Below are 21,532 nucleotides of genomic sequence, written 5' to 3' on the forward strand. Positions count from 1 at the left end.
AAAACAATCTTAAACCTGGACTAAACCAGGTCTAAAACAATCTTAAACCTGGACTAAACCAGGTCTAAAACAATCTTAAACCTGGACTAAACCAGGTCTAAAACAATCTTAAACCAGGACTAAACCAGGTCTAACACAATCTTGAATCGGGCCTAAACCAGGTATAAAACAATCTAAAACAGGACTAAAACAATCATAAACCAGGTCTAAAACAATCTTAAACCTGGACTAAACCAGGTCTAAAACAATCTTAAACCTGGACTAAACCAGGTCTAAAACAATCTTAAACCAGGATTAAACCAGGTCTAAAACAATCTTAAAACAGGACTAAAACAATCATAAACCAGGTCTAAAACAATCTAAAACAAACGAAAACAAAGCCAGAACCAACAAGCCTTAAACCATTTCCAAACCAAGACTAGGACACAAAAGCAGGACTAATAAAGACTAAAGCGTAAGATGTGACTGAACCCAGTTTAAACCAGGCCTAAACAAAAGCTGAAGTAAACGCAGTGTAACTGCACAAGCCTCCTTCACACAGACAGAGTGCACGGCCCACTCGAGACCCCTACACCACCATGTTAGAAGCCAGATTGTTTTACTCTTCAGAGGGAGGCGTGAAATCGGTGGAGGGGAACATAACCGCGCGCTGATTGTCCCGTATTACAGGAGATTTAAGACTTTAGGAGCTTGAGTGACAAATTCTTTTCTCAAGAACCAGCTCTCCCTTGATGTCCGGCCCTTTTTACAGTCCTCCTCCTGTAAACCCGACATTAGGCCACATAATAGGAAACTCTAGCCGCGCTCAATTTATCTGCTTCTTCGCAAAACACTTCACACGTCGCTAAACACGATTCTGCCGTTTCTCAAGGGGATAGTCTTTCACGCGCTCGCCGGCATGTGCGCGGACCAGAGGCACTCGGATTATTAAAGAGTGTGCGCTGGCATGTCTTTGTGCGGTGGGACGGTCGTTTGTAACGGACGGGCTATTTCCCCGCACCTGAGGCCATCTGCTGCAGCGTCGTGGAATGCAGCGGGCGAGACGTTGGAGGGAGAACGCCAACGGCAACTATCATATCCATAAATAAATGGTATTTATTTATTTATTTATTTGTCTATGGGAGTTTTTATTTATTTATAGGAGATCTTCTACTGAAAGTGTTTTTCAGACTTCCTATAAGTGATCTGTTCTTCTGTATCTACCTCTGTATCTACCTGCGTTGCACCAATGAAATTTCCCCATGTGGGACAATAAAGGAATATCTTATCTTATCTTAAATACGACATCGTGCAGAGAGCATATTTACGCCGTTTAACTGGGACAAATGAGGATCGCACCACGTCCCGGCCTATCGTCTAAACCCGGTTCCTTTACTGAACTAACTAGACGCAGATTAACCAGGACAAATGAGGATCGCACCACGTCCCGGCCTATCATCTAAACACGGTTCCTTTACTGAATTAACTAGCCTCAGATTAACCAGGACAAATCAGGACCGCACCACATCCTGGCCTGTCGTCTAAACGCAGTTCCTTTACTGAACTAACTAGACTCAGATTAACCAGGACAAATGAGGACCTCACCACGTCCCGGCCTATCATCTAAACCCAAACACGTTGATGTAAAATTACTGGGATTATGAAACTATACCGTGACTTTTTGTGATTTGAGTTAAGAGACTACAGTAGTGCGTAGGGTTGTATAGTAAAAAAGCTAATAATAATTGGTGTTCTCCATTAATAGAGACGACTATAATGCGCCCCAATGTATAAATATGAAACCTGTGAAGTATAGAAGCGCCTTAATTTAATCTTTAATCAGTCCTTTTTTGATTAGTGGAGGCAAAACGTGACACATTTACACCAACAGTTGCATTCAGTGAGGATTTCCTGTGCCACCGTAGTAGCTAATTGCTACAAAAGCTAGCACCAGAGAAGAAAAAACGGTCTACTCCAGCAACACTGGACCTTTCCTGAATAGTTTTATAAGACTGCGTGGAAATATTACAGCTGCTACTATTATGTTCTGTTAAAATGACATCAGTTTAGCCGCTCTTATTATGTTTGTGGTGTTGAAAGTGTCGTGGCGATATGCAAAAATTCTAAAATAAGGAACACGGATGACCGGCCTCTCTTTCTCCATCACCGCATGAATGACGCCGCACGACTGACATGTTGTTTTCTGTTTGCAAGCGATAATGCCTCACTCAGAACGGCCTGGAAAACATGGGCGCATCAACCGAGGCCACGCCCTTTCTGCTTTTGAGGGAAAAATCGACACGGTTTTGACGTTTTTTTCCTTTTTTAAAAACATCGAGCAGTTTGCGGCGTGACATTTAGAACTATTTTCCTTCTCGTTTGGAGCCAGAGAACATTCGCTGGTCGCCCGCTTCCGAAGAGCAAACGCCGCACACGAAAGAGAAGTCGTTTGCATAGAGAGAATCCACAAGAAGGAACAGTTTTACCTTTACACAACGCTTCGCTTTCACCTTTCTGTGTTTTGAGTCCCGATGTTGGATTTTGGACCATTTTCTAACATATAATAACGACACATACTAAACATACTTGATACAAATAAACTGTAATGTACGTTTTGTCAGTTTTATCAACATTTAGTTGCATATTTGCATCTGAAATAGCTGCTTGCTGTTTAATTACTGCTCTAAATGACAGACGGGGATTTAAAATATGTTCAATGTCGGGGTAAAAATGCATCAAAGAACAAAAAAACTGAAAAAAAATACGCACTTTACATTTAGGTAATGTTTTGGGGGTACAAACTAAATCAAAACTACTTAATTCTGCTTCAAAATTGGTCACAAATGTAATGTTTTTAGTTCTTCCGATTAACAGAATAATCTTACATTTTCTTTGTATTATAAGCACAAATCACCTGATACAGCATGTATTTTAACACTTTTCCATTCATAATCTTCTTGCATTTTCCTTCACATACATGTACAAACGTTGCAAAATAACCTTCAATAGTCATGTTTTGTGTGTGAAACGTTGACAGCTGAAGCTTGCAGTAAAAACGTAATGGTTTCTGATCAAAGGCCCCTGCGTCGGGCTCCTGCGGAGCGAGCCGTTTGCATTTGATCCACTGAAACCCTTTATAGGCCCAGCTCAGACTTCCACCGTCATCTCAAGCTATTCTTTTCATGCAAATGTATCGAGTTCCCTGACATTTTGTGCCATTATTCCGATGCTAATGCTAGCAGTAAAGCGGGGACGCCGGCAATTAAATCATTTCCTCGAGTAAAAGCGCGGTGAAAAGATTGACTTCCTAACAGAAAATCAATAGCCGCTCTCGGCATTGTCGGAGCCGCGTGGAGGTTAAATGGAAAGGCAAGTTGAACTGCTCGGCCGCTTCCTGTTGTTGTTTGTTTTTCGGTCTCGCTCCTTTGGTTCTCGTCACGCATCGGAGGAAGTGAAGGTTGTAAACGATGTTGTTGTTTAGCGCCTCTTCATCTCGCACCTTCCAGACTCTTCCTGAAGTCTGGACCACAGCAGCAGCTCGTCTCTGGGGCGGTGGGGAACCCGCCGTCGTCACCGAGAATCAAAGAGTCGTTTCAGTCGGAAGGGGACGAAGCCACGCGTTTTATTGTTTCCTCTTTTATTTACTGTAAACAGAAGTGAGCCGAGTGGACGATGGGTAAAAGGCTTCGGACGGTCTCGGAGTTGCTTTTTAGTTGCAGTTCACACTCGGGTTTTAGTCCTTTTGTTGGTAAGTATGACAGAAAAAAAGAAAAAAAGAAGAAAAAAATAAAAAGACAAATTAAGTGTAAAGATATTTTCGTATTTTTCTGATTCAAACGCAGGTGGAAATGGTTGTTAAACTGAACATATTATGCAGTTTTGAGGATTTACCGTATTTTCCGGACTATAAGTCGCACCTTTTTTCATAGTTTTGGCCGGGGTGCGACTTATACTTATACTCCGGAGCGACTTATATGTGATATTTGTTATTTTCACACTTGCAACCGCATTTCATACTCCAGTGCGACTTATGTATGTTTTTTTCTTCTCTACTATGCATTTTTTGGCTGGTGACTTATACTCAAATGCGACCGGAAAATACGGAATGTAATAAATTCCTTTTTAAACATGCTTTTGGTCACTCTGGCAATAGTATTTCATGTTTTCTAATTTAAACGTCCAAAAAACCCAAGGCATTTAGGTGTTGGAGCGCCCTCTGCTGCGACGACTCGAGCAACGCTTCGTAGACTTTAAAATGGCGCAGACTTTGGAGGTTTCCGATGTGTGACGCGTCGAACTGCGATTTCTGAGTGCTCAGAGAAGACGGGCTCGTTAACAGTTAATGAAACAATTGTGAATGAAGCGAAACACAACTCAGAAGTATGTTTGTTTGTTTTTTTAAATGAAGGAACGTTATAACACGATTAAACATTTATTAAATTAGTCATAAGTCCTCCAAGTCATTAGGGCGGTTTCCCAAAGAGTCATCAACAAAAGCTATAGTCGCATGAAGGTTGTAGTAAAATATAATAATAATAACAAAAATAAATAGAATAAATTAAACTTGTCTTTACTGCATTTGTCTATGTTGAAATGTAACAAAGTCTGCAATTTGAATGTGTAAACGATATTCAGTTTTACCTAAAACTCCTTACGACAGGTTGTCCCAGTCCAGTTAAAACATCTGTGCTTCTGTCTGCCCCCCCCCCCCCCCCCCCCTTTGAATGTTGTGGGGTCTGACCAGAAGAATGGGGCCCCTCTGGCCGCCGCAGCAGCAGCAGCAGTACAGTTGTGTACACGGTGGGAAGCGGTGTTTAGGATTTCTCTTATTTCACTATGGGACATCCCGCCAAAACGTCCACCCCGCACACCCTTCTTCTGTTCAGGGGGACACCTGACACCCCCCAGCTGCACCGGACGAGCAACGGTCAACGCATGGCTCAAGGTCTTGGCCTAATCCACGGCTCGTAACAGCACATGAGCGGGAGAACGGGCTGGATCAGTGCGCGCGTTTGTTTAACACGCATTTAAAGCCAGAGTGGATTTTCTGTATGACGATTTTGTGAAATGTGCTAACTAAATTTCCAGTTTATTTAGGCCTTAAACTAAGCCACAGGAACTTAAACAGGCAAAGCTGTGACTTTTGATTGAAGGAATTTTATCTGCAATTTAACAGTTTCAAACACATCTTAAACGTCATTATTTATGTGATTATTTATGATCTTTATTATATTGTGATTTATTGAGTTAATATTGCATGAACTGTGCTCTACAAATATTGAATAAATAACAGAAATATACAGTAAACTTGGAGGTCACTGGGTAAAAGTTTGAATATTATGTTCTGATATAGAGGAAACATGTTTTGGAGTGCAAAGAATAAGGAAATAATTCATTATTGAGTTGTTGGGACTATATCAGTGTTATCTTATATTTCTAGTGGCATTATGGAATCAAAATGTCAAAAAAGAATAAGCTATTTCTGTTTTTCATGAATGATACACTTTATTCTTAAATATTCTCTATCTGGAAGACTTCATTCAGCATATTTTAACCTTTATTTGGTTGATAATAGAATGGAAATAGTCGTTTTACTGAAAATAATTGTTGCAGCACTAGATATATTCTCAAGCGTGACAGATATTGGTGCAAAAGTGGATTCCCGTCTCTGGTATTTTGCACTGCCAATTAAAAGTCTCGATGACAGTGGATGTAATGTCCACGCGGTTCCCCACAGACTCGTCTTCGTGGCGATCCTCCGAAGGAGGGTGCAGCGTGGGTGAGCGGAGTTTGATTTCAGACACAATTAGTGCGCTGGTATTTGGGTGACGCCGGGATGCTCCTTGTTGGTTTCGAGGAGGGGACAAGTTAAATTAGATTTGCTCTTCCTGTGCGGGACAATGGCTCCTCTGTGGCCCGCCGCTCCGGGAAGAAGCGCCCTGACTAAACACGGTGAGAACACGGGCCATTTCCTGTACACCCACATCGGTTTTACAGGTTGTACTAAGACTTAATCCAACTGTGTGTTTACGGGGAGACTTGGAATAGAAGCAGCTAATATATACGTAGCTATAGTAAGCTACTTGCGGGCTAATTTCGGATGGAAAGGTGTTGAAACTTGCTATCTCAGACACCCAAACAAGTATTTAAGTTGTGTATAATTAGATATATCAGGGTGTCAGTCTATTGAAAGTACTGCAAAATGTATTTCCTGACAGTGGCGAACCAGGTTTAAGATCAGTGATTCTTCTTATAACACACCTCAGTAAATACACGGCTTTTTGGGTAGCATTTTAAATAATAAACCAAGACTAAGATAAGGGACAGAACCAGAATGGAACCAAGACAGATCTGAACCAGGACTAAAACCAGACTTTCTAGGACTAAACTTGACATATAAGAAGTTCACAAGAAGGTTTAAAATAAGGCTAAAGTTCAGCATAATGACTAAATTAAGACTCAAACAGGACTTGCCTTAATTAGCATGCTGTTTTTCAAGTACCATAATTTCCTCCACAAAATATCCTGTTATTCTACATAAAAACAGCACACCTTTTAGTTTGGAAACTTAACATCTGATGGGTTAGTCTCTGTTTCTCCTTAGATGTTTTCTCTGTTTGATGCAAGTGATTTGACCCTTCTCAAACACACATGACCACGGGATTCGTCTTTCCACATGGTTATTTCAGAAATGAGACGCCCCTCGCTGCATCGGTTGGGTTTAAATACCGTGTCGCAGCAGAAGTTCTCCAGCAGGAGGCTCTTACCTACTGCATTTGCCGAGTTAAATCCAAGTAGTGACTTTTGTCTGAGTGTATATAGTTAATAAGCCATGTTCAGGTTTTTGAAATTTGAACCTTGAACAGAATAATATTTTCAAAAACACAAATAGCAGGTCTGATCGCAATCCCACTTGGATCTAGTTCCACGTTGTTCAGCTCCATTAAGCAGGTCTAAAGCAGCCGAAAGACTCATGTAATGCTCCAGACTCGTTGGGCTGTTTCACGGGACATTGTTGCACTTGAGCCGAGGACAATAAAGTGAAAATGAAACTGACTTTCAGAAGCCAGTTAAACTCTGTATACTGTAGTGCGCATCTATAAATCCAAGTTTAGCTTTTTAAGAGTCTGGAGGCTAAAAGTGGATGTAGAGAGGCTTAGAGGCCGACAGAAGAGGCTGGCAACGTTTTATATAGTCAACAATATTTAAAACTAGAACTACAAGTATTTTAGTAAATCCTCAAATTCAACAAGTCCTATATTCAACGTAATTATTTAATACCAACATTCTTAAAGGAATAAGTCAACAGAATCCCCAAGGTTTAATGTATTTTGAGTGTTTCCCATAGATTTATATTGATACTGTGGCTGCAGAGGCAATACTTATCTATTCATTCTTTGGGCAACAACACAATGTGCATCCTGATTATAATAAATCAATTCTCATTTTTTAAATACTATGTTTTCAGTCAATTCTTACTTGCACAAACACCAGGTCAAAATTGGGCAACCCCGGAACTTAAACCCAGACTAGAACGGGACCAAACTAGGTCTACATCAGGACTAAAACGGACTCAAAACAAGTATGAACGAATCATTTTAGCTTTGTTTTAATCTTTGAGCAGTCCCTTTTTTAAGAGTCTAGCTACTTTAAAGAGTTTATGACAATAAAAGAAGTTAAACCATTATAAGCATCTGCATTTGAAAGTAAAGAGGGTCCAATATAACAGCAGTGGCATGCGGTCAGGGCAATCAAGGCAAGCGGTGATTGACCAATAAAATCTAAAATTACAGTGTCACAACTATATATGAATTGTTCCAAAATATATAAAAATAAGTCAGTTTTACCCTCACTTCTGCTGTTGAAGCTTTGCTGAACTCACGCCGTCTTTTGTCTTTTAGTGGCCTCTACAGGACGCTGGGGATTACTGCACGGGAAGCATGACTCTTCTTCTCGTTACGCTGGGGTTCAAAGGCCCCATTGCATTTTAGATTTATTTTTTCACTTTTGTGTTATTTGAACTGGAATTTCCCCATTGTGGGACAAATAAAGGTTATATTATCTTATTTGCTAAATATTGAACAGAACAGACTCATTGTCCCATCCATAAAACTCACCGCATGCTACTGGAATATAGCCATGGTACATATATGTAGGTGTATATTTAATTTACTTTTATTACATTCTACTTACGGTACATCACACTTATTTTTACCTCGTTTGAAGCAGTGAGTATTTAAATGTGGATAATATAATGCAGTGTGTGTGAGACAGTCATTTCCTTTGTGGATCTACAAAGTTGGCCCGAGTCTAACTGCAGTTTTCAGCGTTTCCTCCGTACATTTCCGGTGGAGTTGAGAACCACAGAGCTGGAGAATGAGCGCAGTGCCGTGTGTTTGTCCTTCAGTTTGTGACAGCGGCCCCGCCTCTCCGTTCCCACACGGCTCTGGCTCCATATCAAAGAGCCACGAGTCGTCACCTCCGTCCGAAGCGGCTCGCACCTCCCTCGCTCCGCTCACAAACGATAGCGGCGTAAACAAACAGCAGACGCTCGCGCACTGACGGCAGACTGCGTGGCTCTGGATTTACAGGATGGCTCTGGACTTACAAGATGGCTCTGGACTGACAGGATGGCTCTGGACTGACAGGATGGCTCTGGATTTACAGGATGGCTCTGGACTGACAGGGAAGAGAGAGAGAAAGGACGGCGAGAGACGCAGAAGCGATGGACATATTTGGAGTTCTGTGCATCGGTCAAAAGCACTGCGCCTGATTTTTATCATCTATAAAAACTAGTTTGTTCATTTTAAAGTGTTTGCGGCGGTCCGAACATATGCTTCCCTTTCTTATTTGATGCAGACAGTACACAGAGGTCTTATTTTGATGCCAAGAGCTTTTCCAATATTATGTAACTGCATGTGAACATACAATACATGGACATAATTGAGTACAGCCACTTTCAATCGACACAAATGGGGTATTAAGTCTGTCTAAGAAAGAAGGTTTAGCAAACTGTGCAATTGTATGTAAAAAGGGAGATTAAACTCAACATATCAGGCCTAAAACTCCAGCTATTTCACTCGGTTTTCTTATGCACTCCATATGAACCCTTATAATCCTAACAAAATAACTTGTGGACTAATACAAACTTTGGTTAAGCCATCATCAATCAATATATCAAGAAAACCAACTCTAAAAGTGCCATCTTAGTCCTGATGAACCAAATCTAAACCGGCGCTAGACCAGGTCCAAACCAGGATCCAACCAGGACTTGATCAGGTGCAACTCGAGTCAATCATTTAACCATTTTGGGCTCATTCGTCACATTAAAACGCACAGTACAATAAGAAAATATAATAATAGCACAGACCAGGACTGACCGGCCGATGTAAACCATGACGACCCGTGAACTAAAACAGGAATAAAGACTCTTTGGTCTCCCAAGCATCAACAGAAGACGTCCAGAGCCCCCCCAGCAGCGCCCCGTCCCACCGCTTCAAACCATCTACACCGTTTTCCATCGCAAAGTTAAAGGAGCGAGGCTAAGAAAAGCCAGGATATGAGCTCAAACACGGGGTGACGTTTGCATGCGGCGGCTAATCTCCTCCAACAGTTTGCATGCGGTGAGGGTGGGGGGCAGGATCGCCGTGGAGACACCGCGTGGAGACCCTGGAGGGAGAAGCCGGCCACGTTTGCCTTTCATCCCTCCATTGTCGGGCAGACGACAGAGAGATTACGCCTTTGTAATGTTTGCGGAGGAGCGTTAAAGCGGGAGTGTGATTATCAGCGTGGTTTTGCATACTGAGGAGGAGAGGGGGGAGTTCAGAAGTTAAGAAGTGAAAAGTGTCTGTTAAATTAAGTTTAGATAAGCTCAGAGATAAAGACAACAAGGGGATCGCTCGGATGGAAAACGTCAGCAAACGGAATACAGTTCAGCGAAATCGGTCAGGACTGTTAAGTTTAAGGCACTAATATGAGGTGTATTTGCTAATAATTATTCTATATGAAACGTGAAATTGTAACTGTAACAATGGGCCTCCAAATAAAAGTTGAAACATCAGCAGTAATGTAATAAATAGCTCTAGCTTGACCGTAGTTTTAGGTGTCATAATCTAATATAATGACCTAAAACACGACAATATGCATCTAAATATCGGAGTTGAATTCAATCAGTGTCAAATTAAAGTGCATCTAGTGCAAGATTTGGCATCACCTGTGATTTTATTCTCTATGTAACGCACAGACAAATAAATATCTGGAGCAAAATGAACTTCTTTAAACGTTACAAGTTGCAGTGAGGTAAAAATAGCCCCCTAAAAAGTGCATGCCAGCGGGGTAATCATAGCCACGGAAGGTTTAGGAGCTGTACCTGATATTTATCGTCTTAAAGGTGTGAAAAACAGACTTAGTTCATTATAAACTGTAACTATAAACTCATTCCTCTCTCTCTCAATGCGATCTGAGCATTATAACGATTAACCGAAATCAGATTATAACCGCGTTTCACAACATTCAGGGGCCGCTGCTAACAACAACTAGCATGCTAACAACAGACCAGTGCAATTGTGGTGTTCCCAGTAGGTAAACTAGGCTTCATAAACAAATGCAGACGGCACACAGCAGTCTTATTTTGAGCCTTAGAGCTGATTTTACAATATACTATATATACTATACAAAAAACATGAAGAAACTCTGGTACAGTGCCTTTAAAGATGTTGGACGACTTATTGAACTAAAATGCAGTTAAGATAAATATATATTTAGAATTTTGCCAAATTAAAAAAAAAAAAATGTTAGGTCATTTTTTAGGTTTATAATTTAACTTCCTGTTTGTAATTGATATCACATCACACTAGGAAATTACACTGAGAATAACACCGGGCAAAATCTCATTTAATGTCACAATTTATTTGACAAATCAAAATATGAGAGCAACTTTATTTTGTTGAATTAATATTAAGAGAGTCAAAAAAAAGTAGTTTCTTCTGAGTAAATAATGCCTATACTTCTGGAATGAGTGTCCCTGGTGTGATGTCACTTCTTGTCATTTTTCTACAGATTTTTCAACTTTTCTCCACCAATACCTGCTCGATTGGTGTAAAACTATAATTTATACGTACAACAGGTATAAACCATCAAATTAAGTCAAAATTTGAAAATCGTAAAAACCTGTCATAGGCACTTTAAAGCATATTTGTTGTTATTTGGTCCTAAATTGAGCCTGTTCTGTACTTGTTTAGTCTTAATCTAGCACACCTTTAATCATTTACATAATGCAGAAGCCAATGCCACTGTCATTCAACATAATGTTAAAATATATGGTCTTAAAATGTGAAGACCTGGTGACAGTAGACGGGATGAATGCCCAGTACAACAGCAGTAAAGTGAACTCCTGCTCTAACCATGGGTCTACTCCAGTTTAATTACGGATCAGGGCTGAGTCTGAGGTGAGATGACATACTTCTCTAAATGAAGGTTTGTTATTTTTACAGTCAGCGGGGTGTAATGTCCTCTTGCGTTTCCTGGTTTGCTTTTCACTGAGCGGAGAGGGTCCCGGGCTGGTCCAGGCCGCGGTCGTTCATTCATATACGAGATGACCAGAATTACCATCTTCAGTGCCCCATTCACGGCTCTGGGAGCGTGGAGGTCCGGGCTAATGTTATGCTTATTTCAGTGGCTCGTTTGCATGGGCTTGTCTGCATGTATAATGGGAAACACATTAGAGCTAAAAATGTGTGTGGCAATACGGAAAATGTATTTGTATGAAAAAAAAAATGGATTAAAACACCTTCCACTGTCTTTCTCACACTGTAATGATGAAATATTGCAAAGTTTTAAAATATTGCTCCGTCTGTGGTCTAAAAAAAAGAAATGGTCACTCAAAAAAGACCTACAACCAGATAGTTTTTTGTATAAATTGTATCATTTTTGAGAGCCAGTAATGCTAAAATTGAGGTATTTCATGTCATTTCTGAGCTCCAATCCAATTAATGTATAGAACACATTTCATAAACAAAGACAATACTCATGTTAGATACAATACAAATATAGAATGAAGCTCTATTTAATGCAAATAGCCCCAATTTAAAGCAATAAAACTGGTCAAATCTAATCTAAAATCATCCTCATTTTCAACTAAAGATACATTTCTGCAAAGTGGACTAACAAAAAGAAGGTTTCCAATGTCTAAAAGTGAAAAAAAAACAAAACTAATTTAGCTATTAGCCAGTCTAAAAATGATCTGATTAAGTGCAGTGACAGTAAGTATGACACATTTCCTTTCTACTGCGTGTACAGTTAAGTCTAATTGCATCAACCTTTTCTTTTTCCTTTTTCTTGTCTACTCAAACCCAGGGACACCCACCGCGTAATTATGCCCATTGTGCTCCTTCCCGTCCCTCTGCAAAGCCTCTCTGTGGAAGTCGTGTTGCCTGGCGCTTATCTGATGTCGAGATGACAGCTTATCTCCGTGTGATCGGCCCCGGCGCAACATAAACACGTGAAGAGCACAATCACAGCAGAAAAGCCCGCAATCAAAACACGACGAGGAATTTTAAACACGTTTCCTGAGTTCTTACATCGGCGCTGCAAACTTTATTATCGCTCCCTGACGACCACAGTGGCGGACAAATAAAGCCAGAGTGTCACTATAAAAGAAAAATAAACAAATTGGCCCGTGAAGCCCCGCCCCCCCGTGACTCGTGTTGCCGGACGACGTGTTTTTCCCCTGGCTCGTGTTGTGTTAGCAGATAGCATCGGCGCTAACAGACACAATAAGGGAGGCTCCTGCAGGAAAGCTGAGGGAAAATACAGGAAGTAGAAGTGTTTGTGAGGGGGGTACGAGATTGTTGTCAGCTGTCGCGGCGTTGAAGTTCAGGGGGGCCGGCTCACTTTGTTTGAACCAATAAAAAGAGCCAGTTGTCCCTTTTTTGTTTTTAGACTTTTTTTAACACGTTTCCTAAAAGTGTTTATTCCTCATTAAAGAAACACAAATGAAAAGGAAGTCATTGTGATTTAACTGCTGATTTATATTAGTGTTCAGTGGAGGTGATATACTTGTGTAGTCGCAGCTGCCTTGAGACGGACTGAGTGAAATGTGCCTATTTGACTGCTGTGAAAAGCACATTTATAAAACATTCATACATTCAAGGTGAGTATAGTGTCCCGCCAAACATACAATGGTCTCATTTTGTCCGTCTATTTCTATTTAGCTGGTTTAAAATAAATTCCTATGTGCTCCCTTTAAAATAAAAGTCATTGACAGTGCAACAAACACAAAAACATAACCAAGCAAACAACAAGGCGACGTCCTGTGGGAGAAAGTATTAAGAACGGATTTAGAAAGAGCTTATTTATGAACCATGACTGATCTGATTCAGAATAATAACCATCTCATTAGTGAGCAGGTCCCATTAGGCCACGAGGACTTAAAAAGGTTTAGCGATTTAAGACATGAGGAGGACAGCGACACCACAGAGTCACCGTTTCCAGGAAGGATCCGCTACAAGTGAAGGACTATAAAGGTGTCTTGTGATCGAACAGGGCGTCGCAAAGAAAACAAATACACAATGATGCCTTACTATGCTCTATTATTCACAGCACAGAGAAAAGTAATCCTGCTTTTATGGCCGACAGGAGGGCGTGTTCAGCTACAGGTGAGGAGCATGTCATTGTGATGAATGAAAACATTTACACAAACTCTGTTGGTCTCGTCTGCTATTCCTGCAGATTAAGAGCCTGGCGTTGTCGGGCTGCTCTGATTGGCTGTTGTAAAATCGATCGTAAGCGACAGTCGTGAAAAATAATTGAAGTTTTGGAGCTGCGACCCGATAAATAGTCACAACAGAATATAACGGGACATGTGCCACGTCACATGATTGCTTCTGAGAAGAGCTACTCGGGCCACGCCTCCCCAAACTTATGAAGAGGCAAATCAGATTTAAAATCAGGGCAAAGATCATGTGTGCCTTAGTCATCCCTCTCTGGAGTGTTTGGGCGGGCAGTTTAAGAGGCATTCACTTGACAATGTTATAAAAAAAATCTTCAGAAAACAAACCTCACTCATTCTCAAAACAATGACACATAACCACACACTTGCTCTTATAAACACACTCTTTTCACTGCAGCGTCCCGTCGGCCAAACTCAAATTAGCGCTCTTCGTTCCAGGAATGTTCCCCAACTCTTAGCACGAAATTATGTCATCCGCCCCCTTCCACCGCCACCACGTGTTCGCCGCGGTCGGGAGGCAGCGTCTGTTTATGCCGTTGCCTTCCCTGTAGATCCACACGGAGCTATTTTGATTAACGTTAAATTATACAGTACGCGAATGTTTGAGGGCGAAATGTTTAGCACCGAGAGTCCAGGCCATCGCGTCGTTTTGGACACAATGTTTTCCATGTCAACAACAGCACGTATGTAAAAATGATAGTTTCAGACTCACTAAAACTAGGTCAAGCCTCATCTATGGGTAAAGTAAGGTTAGAACTAGGGTTGTGTTTAAAATATCGGTACAGCGATATATCGTCGCGTATCGATACTGAGTCATAGTAATGATATTTTTTTAATATAAAATATATCTATATAGATATATAGATATATTTTTGTGGCCAGTAGGCTTTAAATGAGGTGGAATAGTACTTCTGCTGTTTGTGCTGCGCTCCTCTCGGTCGAGGTGAGAAGGAGCTGTGGACCTGATCAGAAGCTGATCTGTGCAGAAGATGCTGCTGCAGCTGTTCAGACCATGAAACATGCAATACTTTACTAGAATGTGTTCCTTATGTTTCTATTTGGATCAGTTGGTTGGATGTATGAAGTTATCAGAGCAGAATGGATTTATAAATAAGTGCTTTGTGGATAAACATGAAATTTCCTACATTTTCTTATCCAGAGTAAAAACATTACCCATTTGGTACATTTTTAAGACCCTTTTTTCAAAAATGTATTGAGATACGTATCGTATCGTGACCCCTGTATCGAGATATGTATCGTATCGGGATACGTATAGTATCGTGACCCCTGTATCGGGATACGTATCGTATCGTGACCCCTGTATCGGGATACGTATAGTATTGTGACCCCTGTATCGGGATACGTATAGTATCGTGACCCCTGTATCGGGATACGTATAGTATCGTGACCCCTGTATCGGGATACGTATAGTATCGTGACCCCTGTATCGGGATACGTATAGTATCGTGACCCCTGTATCGGGATATGTATAGTATTGTGACCCTGTATCGGGATACGTATCGTATTGTGACCCCTGTATCGGGATACGTATAGTATTGTGACCCCTGCATCGGGATACGTATAGTATCGTGACCCCTGTATCGGGATACGTATAGTATTGTGACCCCTATATCGGGATATGTATAGTATCGTGACCCCTGTATCGGGATACGTATAGTATCGTGACCCCTGTATCGGGATATGTATAGTATTGTGACCCCTGTATCGGGATACGTATAGTATCGTGACCCCTGTATCGAGATACTTATCGTATCGTGACCCCTGTATCGGGATACGTATAGTATTGTGACACCTGTATCGGGATAAGCATAGTATCGTGACCCCTGTATCGGGATACGTATAGTATCGTGACACCTGTATCAGGATAAGCATTGTATCGTGACACCTGTATCGGGATACGTATAGTATCGTGACCCCTGTATCGGGATACGTATAGTATCGTGATCCCTGTATCGAGATACGTATCGTATCGTGACCCCTGTATCGGGATACGTACAGTATCGTGACCCTTGTATCGAGATATGTATCGTATCGGGATACGTATAGTATCGTGACCCCTGTATCGAGCTATGTATCGTATCGCGAGAGTCTTGGCAATACCCAGCCCTAGTTAGAACAGCATTACATGTACTAAATCACACAAACCGATTGTGTCTTCCGTTATGATAGTACCTGTAAGTCACTTTTTTTAACAAGGATTTTGAGTTGCCGTTTGAAGTACAGATGAAAAGTTACACACTAAATGGATAAACACGCAACTTCACAGAGACCTAAAGCCAGTGGTGGAAGGAAAACTGCAAATACCGGATAGATAATACTAAAGTACCTGTTGAAAGAAAGCTGCTGGTTATAAATCGTCCTAAAGAAAAGGGTTGAAGTAAGTAAATCTACTCTGTTTCATGATAACGCTTCACTGTCTTTGTGGCGCGTTCTTGTTTATATTCACAACTCGGACAAAAACGCAGTACAAGTACCTGGACTGAGCAGCGACGCCGGGACAAAGCGGATGAAGTCGGCGGCGGCGTCTCGCACTTCCTGGTCTTCGTCCTGCAGCAGCGCGACCAGACTCCTCCACAAAGAAACCGTAGAGTCCAACCCTAGAATAAAGAGCGCATATTATAATCAATGAGTTAAAACGGTTTTGTTTAATCATAGGGGAACAACAAACCCCTATGATTATCGTTTTTTCTAACAGATACAATTAAAAGTAAATGGAAAATACATCAAATTAGAAATGCATTACTGAGCATGACAGAAAAATGTAACGAGATGAAAATTGTAATGTTAAATTCACGACCAGGCGAATGTCAAATGTCAAATTCGACACTATAAAAGGTACAATTGTTGGCGGCAACTAAAGGTTATTTTGTTACTCGATTAATTTCGCAATTCATTCAATGAATGGATTCGTTGTTTGGATTATGAAAGGTCAGTGAAAAGAGATTGTTAGGCCCTGATACCGTATTTTCCGGACTATAAGTTGCACCTTTTTTCATATTTTTGGCCGGGGTGCGACTTATTACTTATATTTATACTTATATACTTGTACTCCGGAGCGACTTATATGTGATACTATTTATTTTCACACTTGCAACTGCATTTCATACTCCAGTGCAACTTATATATGTTTTTTTCTTCTCTATTATGCATTTTTTGGCTGGTACGACTTATACTCCAGTGCGACTTATAGTCCGGAAAATATGGTAAATTGAAAGTGATAAGAAAACACAACATTTACCAGTGGAATAGACATAAAAATAACAACAGGAAAGAAGAAACTAAACTGAAAATAGAGTAAACCATGTCAAAGATGGAAATGGAAAGACTGGAACAGAAGCACAGATACTTTGATATGATATTAGTCCACAGTGTTGATAGTTTCCAGGCTGAAAACACTGCGTTCGCTGTAGATGAAGTCCGTGTCATTCGGCTCGTACCCAGAGGCAGACAGGGGCTGGTGAGGACCGGCGCCGTGGACTGGACCAGGACTTTGGACGCCATCACCTTGACCTCGGCGGGCTGCTCTTCGCTGCAGCAGGAGCACACCAGAGTAGCCCATTCGGAGAAGCGAGAGGCCGCGTCACCGTCCTGATCAAATTGCAGCATTATAATGACGTTTTTATTATTATAATGACGTTTTTAGGCCATTTTAACATTCACTGTACGACTCGTTTATTACACACAACATACTTTATATAATCTTCTGCACTAAGCATTTTACTCATGTTATGTTTTTATTTATTTACTAGTTTGCAGTATTCAAACGTTCTTCTTAGAAACTGATCCTACCGTATTTTCCGGACTTTAAGTTGCACCTTTTTTCATAGTTTTGGCCGGGGTGCGACTTATACTTATATTTAAACTTATACACTTATACTCCAGAGCGACTTATATGTGAAATCATTTGTTATTTTCACACTTGCATTTCATACTCCAGTGCGACTTATATATGTTTTTTTCTTCTCTATTATGCATTTTTTGGCTGGTGCGACTTATACTCCAGTGCGACTTATAGTCCGGAAAATACGGTAGTCTGTTATGTTTTTATTTATTTACTAGTTTGCAGTATTCAAACGTTCTTCTTAGAAACTGATCATATATATGGTGTTTAATTATGTGTATAAAGATGCTCTGTGTAAAGCTTCTGGACAGTTCTTGCCTCTGTGAATTAGATATTTGTGCAAAAGTAAAGTATCACATTTATCCATCTCCACCACTGTTATTCAATGTAATAAATCACAATTTTGTTTGATACGTTAGAGTGTGTCTTATGAAAAGTTACACAGTGCACATTTTGAATTTACATTTCATAATGACTGAAACACTTTAATCTGTTTTTTAATATTTAAAATACCGCAAAATAATGTGTTGTGAGTTTATGTTTTTATTTATTGTGACTTAAACTGTATTGTGTTTTTTATGTGTTTTTAACGGGGTAAAGCACTTTGAATTGCACTTTGTACCAATTGTGCTCTACAAATAAAATGTGATTGATTTGAATGATAAACATGATAAAGAAACAAAGCAAACAATGTTGGAATCACACATTACTTAAGCTAACAGGCTACACACAGTTAATATAAAACTGTTAATATATAACTGTAATAACAAAAGCGTTACTGTCCAGTTGTCGTTCAAACAATAGCGCCCTTGAACCAGTTTGCACAGCTGAGCTCCCGTTGGACGACCGCTCACGCTCAGGTCAGCTGCAATGTCGTCCCCGGTGAACAAAGGAACCTAAAACGCGCTCCATTTACCGCCAATGTTTACCTGAGGGTCAGAGGTCACGTGCTGAGCCACAAGGAGCGAGAGGAGGGTGAGGGCGGCGCAGTGGAGCTCCACGCTACGAACAGAAACGTACAGAAACACCATGAAATGAAAAGAAAAAACATCTTCAGAGTAGATTTGGATGTTTAAAATGTTTGTAAATTATTACTTTTATGTCATTCAAATCCATATTCTCTACTCTTGTTTTGCCTGTTTGTTTTCCCTCTGTGACCCGTTTTGTGTTTGCATCTCGTGTTCAAACAGCCTACAACAAATTACCGTATTATCCACACTATAAGGCACACTCGATTATAAGGCGCACTGTCAATTAACGGTCTATTTTCAATAAAAACATTTTTATATAAGGTGCATTAAGCGAAACAAAATGTGACAAAATTACCATAATTTCCGGACAATAAGTCGCACATAGTTTTGCCTGGGTGCGGCTTATACTTATATACTTATACTCCAGAGCGACTTATATATGATATTATTTGTTATTTTCACACTTGCAACCGCATTTCATACTCCAGTGCAACTTATATATGTTTTTTTTCTTCAGTATTATGTATTTTTTGGCTGGTGTGACTTATAGTCCGGAAAATACGGTAAAGGCTTTAAAGTAAGTAAGTAAGTAAGTAAGTAAGTAAGTAAGTAAGTAAGTAAGTAAATTTTATTTATATAGCACCTTTCACAGACAGAGGTCACAAAGTGCTTCACAAAACACAGAATAAAACAATAAAATTATAGTCCGGAAAATACCGTAACATTCAAACCTAAGCATCTTTATTGGCATGTAAGGGAAAGAAGTTCAAAAATACGACACGAAAACACGAAAATCGAGCTCAAATACTGGTGATAATTGAACATTTCAGTTTAAAAACGCGAGTAAAAAGGCATTTTCATTTATATTTGCACACATTGGAGAACAACAGGAAAATATTGGGAACGATTGCTACACCCGACGTGGATGGACTTACAAACCACAAAAAAGACGTGTGCCGCGCCTCGCCACGACATGGCCTTTCACAATAGCCTTCGATGACATCCGATCACGCTCGACGGGCAAACGCAGCCAGCGGGAAACCCAATCCCGTCCCAAAACCGGCTCTAATCACAAGCCTCGGGCCGCTCCGAAAGGGAAAGAGGATCCCAGGAGAAGAGATTTGCGGCCGGGACGAGGCTGAAGGTCTTTGTAACCCGACCCTGATCGCCGTTGTCCCGGGGTGAGAACCGTAGAGTCGCCGCCCGTCAGGAAAGGTGTGCGTCGGGCCAGTGTGCGGGTCAGAGGAGCGGACGCATAAATATGAGGTCGGTTAGTGGATTCAGAGGCGTCTCACTATTCAATATGCCATTCAATACACATAATACGAGAGGGTTGAGTCAGCAGGTGATTAAAAGGGGGATTCATTCTGGTTTTATAGTAAATAGCAAAGGAAATGGAGTATTCTAGTAAGATCTCAGAGTACAAAGAAGGCTGATGTTTACGGTCTAATCTTGTAGGTCTAGTGGTGTTGTAAGGGCAATTATAACTAGATAATTGAACGGAAATGGTTTGGATCTTGGTATATTGTGTAAGGTGAATATCTTGTCTAGGGATGTAAAGTATTTCACTGGCTTCATGACATTTTTGACTGGTTACAGGAGAATTCAGCTTGAAAAAAGATACATTTAAGTCACATTGGCAAGTAATTTTGGTTTAAAATAAGAAGTAACAAGTCAGAAACACCTTTAAACAAGAAAAATAATCAATTAAATACATGTTAACTAATCAAAGTTATTGAAATTAAGATTAATGTCCTAATTTTTATATATCGAGAACTTTTTATTTTTACTTTGTAGGATTTTTTTTTTTTTTTTAAAGAACAAAACAAGTTTAAAAAAAAGAGGAAGATGTGCAGCTAATAATAAAATAATGCACAATTTACCAAAGCAGTAATAAAGCGGGGCTGAATAACAGAGCTTTGTGTAAGGTTTGGAAAGTAAAAAACGTGCACAAGAAATGTTTGTAAGTTAACTTATTGGAGTGGTTTACCCAGCATCAATCTGTTGAGGGTTCAATTCCCAAATCTGGCTAAACAATTGAGCCGTAAGTACAGCTTTGGCATGAACAATCTGATCACTACATTTTACACACTGTATGAAGTCATCTCAATCACACGCTAACAGACGAGTTTAACATTTACTTTAAACGTCTCCTCACACGTGATCATGAAGTATTAGGTTTTCCTGTTGAGGTCATATATTCTTGCATTACACTTCCTCACCCTCTTTTCAACACCGGTTCAGCAAAACGGTCCTCGTGTCAGTGAGTGTCGGGGGCAGAACGGAAAGCCCAGACGGAAACAGCGTGTGAAAAGGATCCGCCGGACCCAGGTGCAGCCACTGACCCGGGATGTGCGCCGCTGCACGGGCCGTGGCTCTGAATGAGGGGCGGACAGTGCACCCTGTCCATCACACGGGAGGAGAGAGGGGAGAGGAGGGGATGTTTGGACTGCAGGTGTGCACAGAGGGCAGCGGGGAGTGCTTTTCAGGTGAGAAAAGTGGGAGTTGGATTACTACGAACGCATACTCTAGAGAGGAGCGTTGGCTTTCGTTCGGAGCTTCTGCGATGGTGAAATCGGCAGTTGTGGGAGACGATTGAAGAAAAACAATGGAGGAGAACAAGGCGAAAAGAGAATGAGGTAAATTAGGTTCACAATGATAATAAAAAGACGATAAAAGGTCATTTTCGACACGACTGTCTTTAATATTATCGTGGGGTCTTATTCTAGTTCTGAGTTAGATCCAGCCCAATCCGACACAATTTTTTCTCCTTCTCAGTATCAATACTTATTCCAATCAGTATCGAGTTTCAGTATTGATTAATAGTTGGGTTTTGATACTTTTGACGCTCAATGGATCACAGATGCCTGGGAAAGTAGTCCACATTCTGTAGACACACACGCTTCTGTGCAGAGAAGACCAACTTACAAACACAATAAACATCATTGTAAATTCAGTCAAGACTATTACACATTTGTCTAAGTTTATGAC

General features: G+C 40.6%; 1 protein-coding gene and 1 long non-coding RNA gene across 2 annotated transcripts in view; both read right to left on the reverse strand.

Annotated features, from left to right (window-relative positions):
• LOC140351666 (uncharacterized) overlaps window positions 1-21,532 on the reverse strand; it is a 344,644-nt gene that overhangs the window by 53,032 nt on the left and 270,080 nt on the right. The window lies entirely within an intron of this gene.
• Window positions 1-21,532, reverse strand: part of thada (THADA armadillo repeat containing) — a 165,224-nt gene that overhangs the window by 7,071 nt on the left and 136,621 nt on the right. Inside the window, exons 35-37 of the mRNA XM_072437603.1 lie at window positions 18,500-18,572; window positions 17,167-17,317; window positions 16,204-16,326 (exon numbers count right to left, since the gene is read on the reverse strand). Of these exons, the coding sequence (XP_072293704.1) occupies window positions 16,204-16,326; window positions 17,167-17,317; window positions 18,500-18,572 (347 nt within the window). The remainder of the gene's footprint in view (window positions 1-16,203; window positions 16,327-17,166; window positions 17,318-18,499; window positions 18,573-21,532) is intronic.

The sequence above is a fragment of the Eucyclogobius newberryi genome, unplaced genomic scaffold (assembly GCF_026437365.1).
Source record: "Eucyclogobius newberryi isolate DKJ021-1_F unplaced genomic scaffold, fEucNew1.0.hap1 SCAF_8, whole genome shotgun sequence".
In the NCBI taxonomy this organism is placed as follows: domain Eukaryota; kingdom Metazoa; phylum Chordata; class Actinopteri; order Gobiiformes; family Gobiidae; genus Eucyclogobius; species Eucyclogobius newberryi.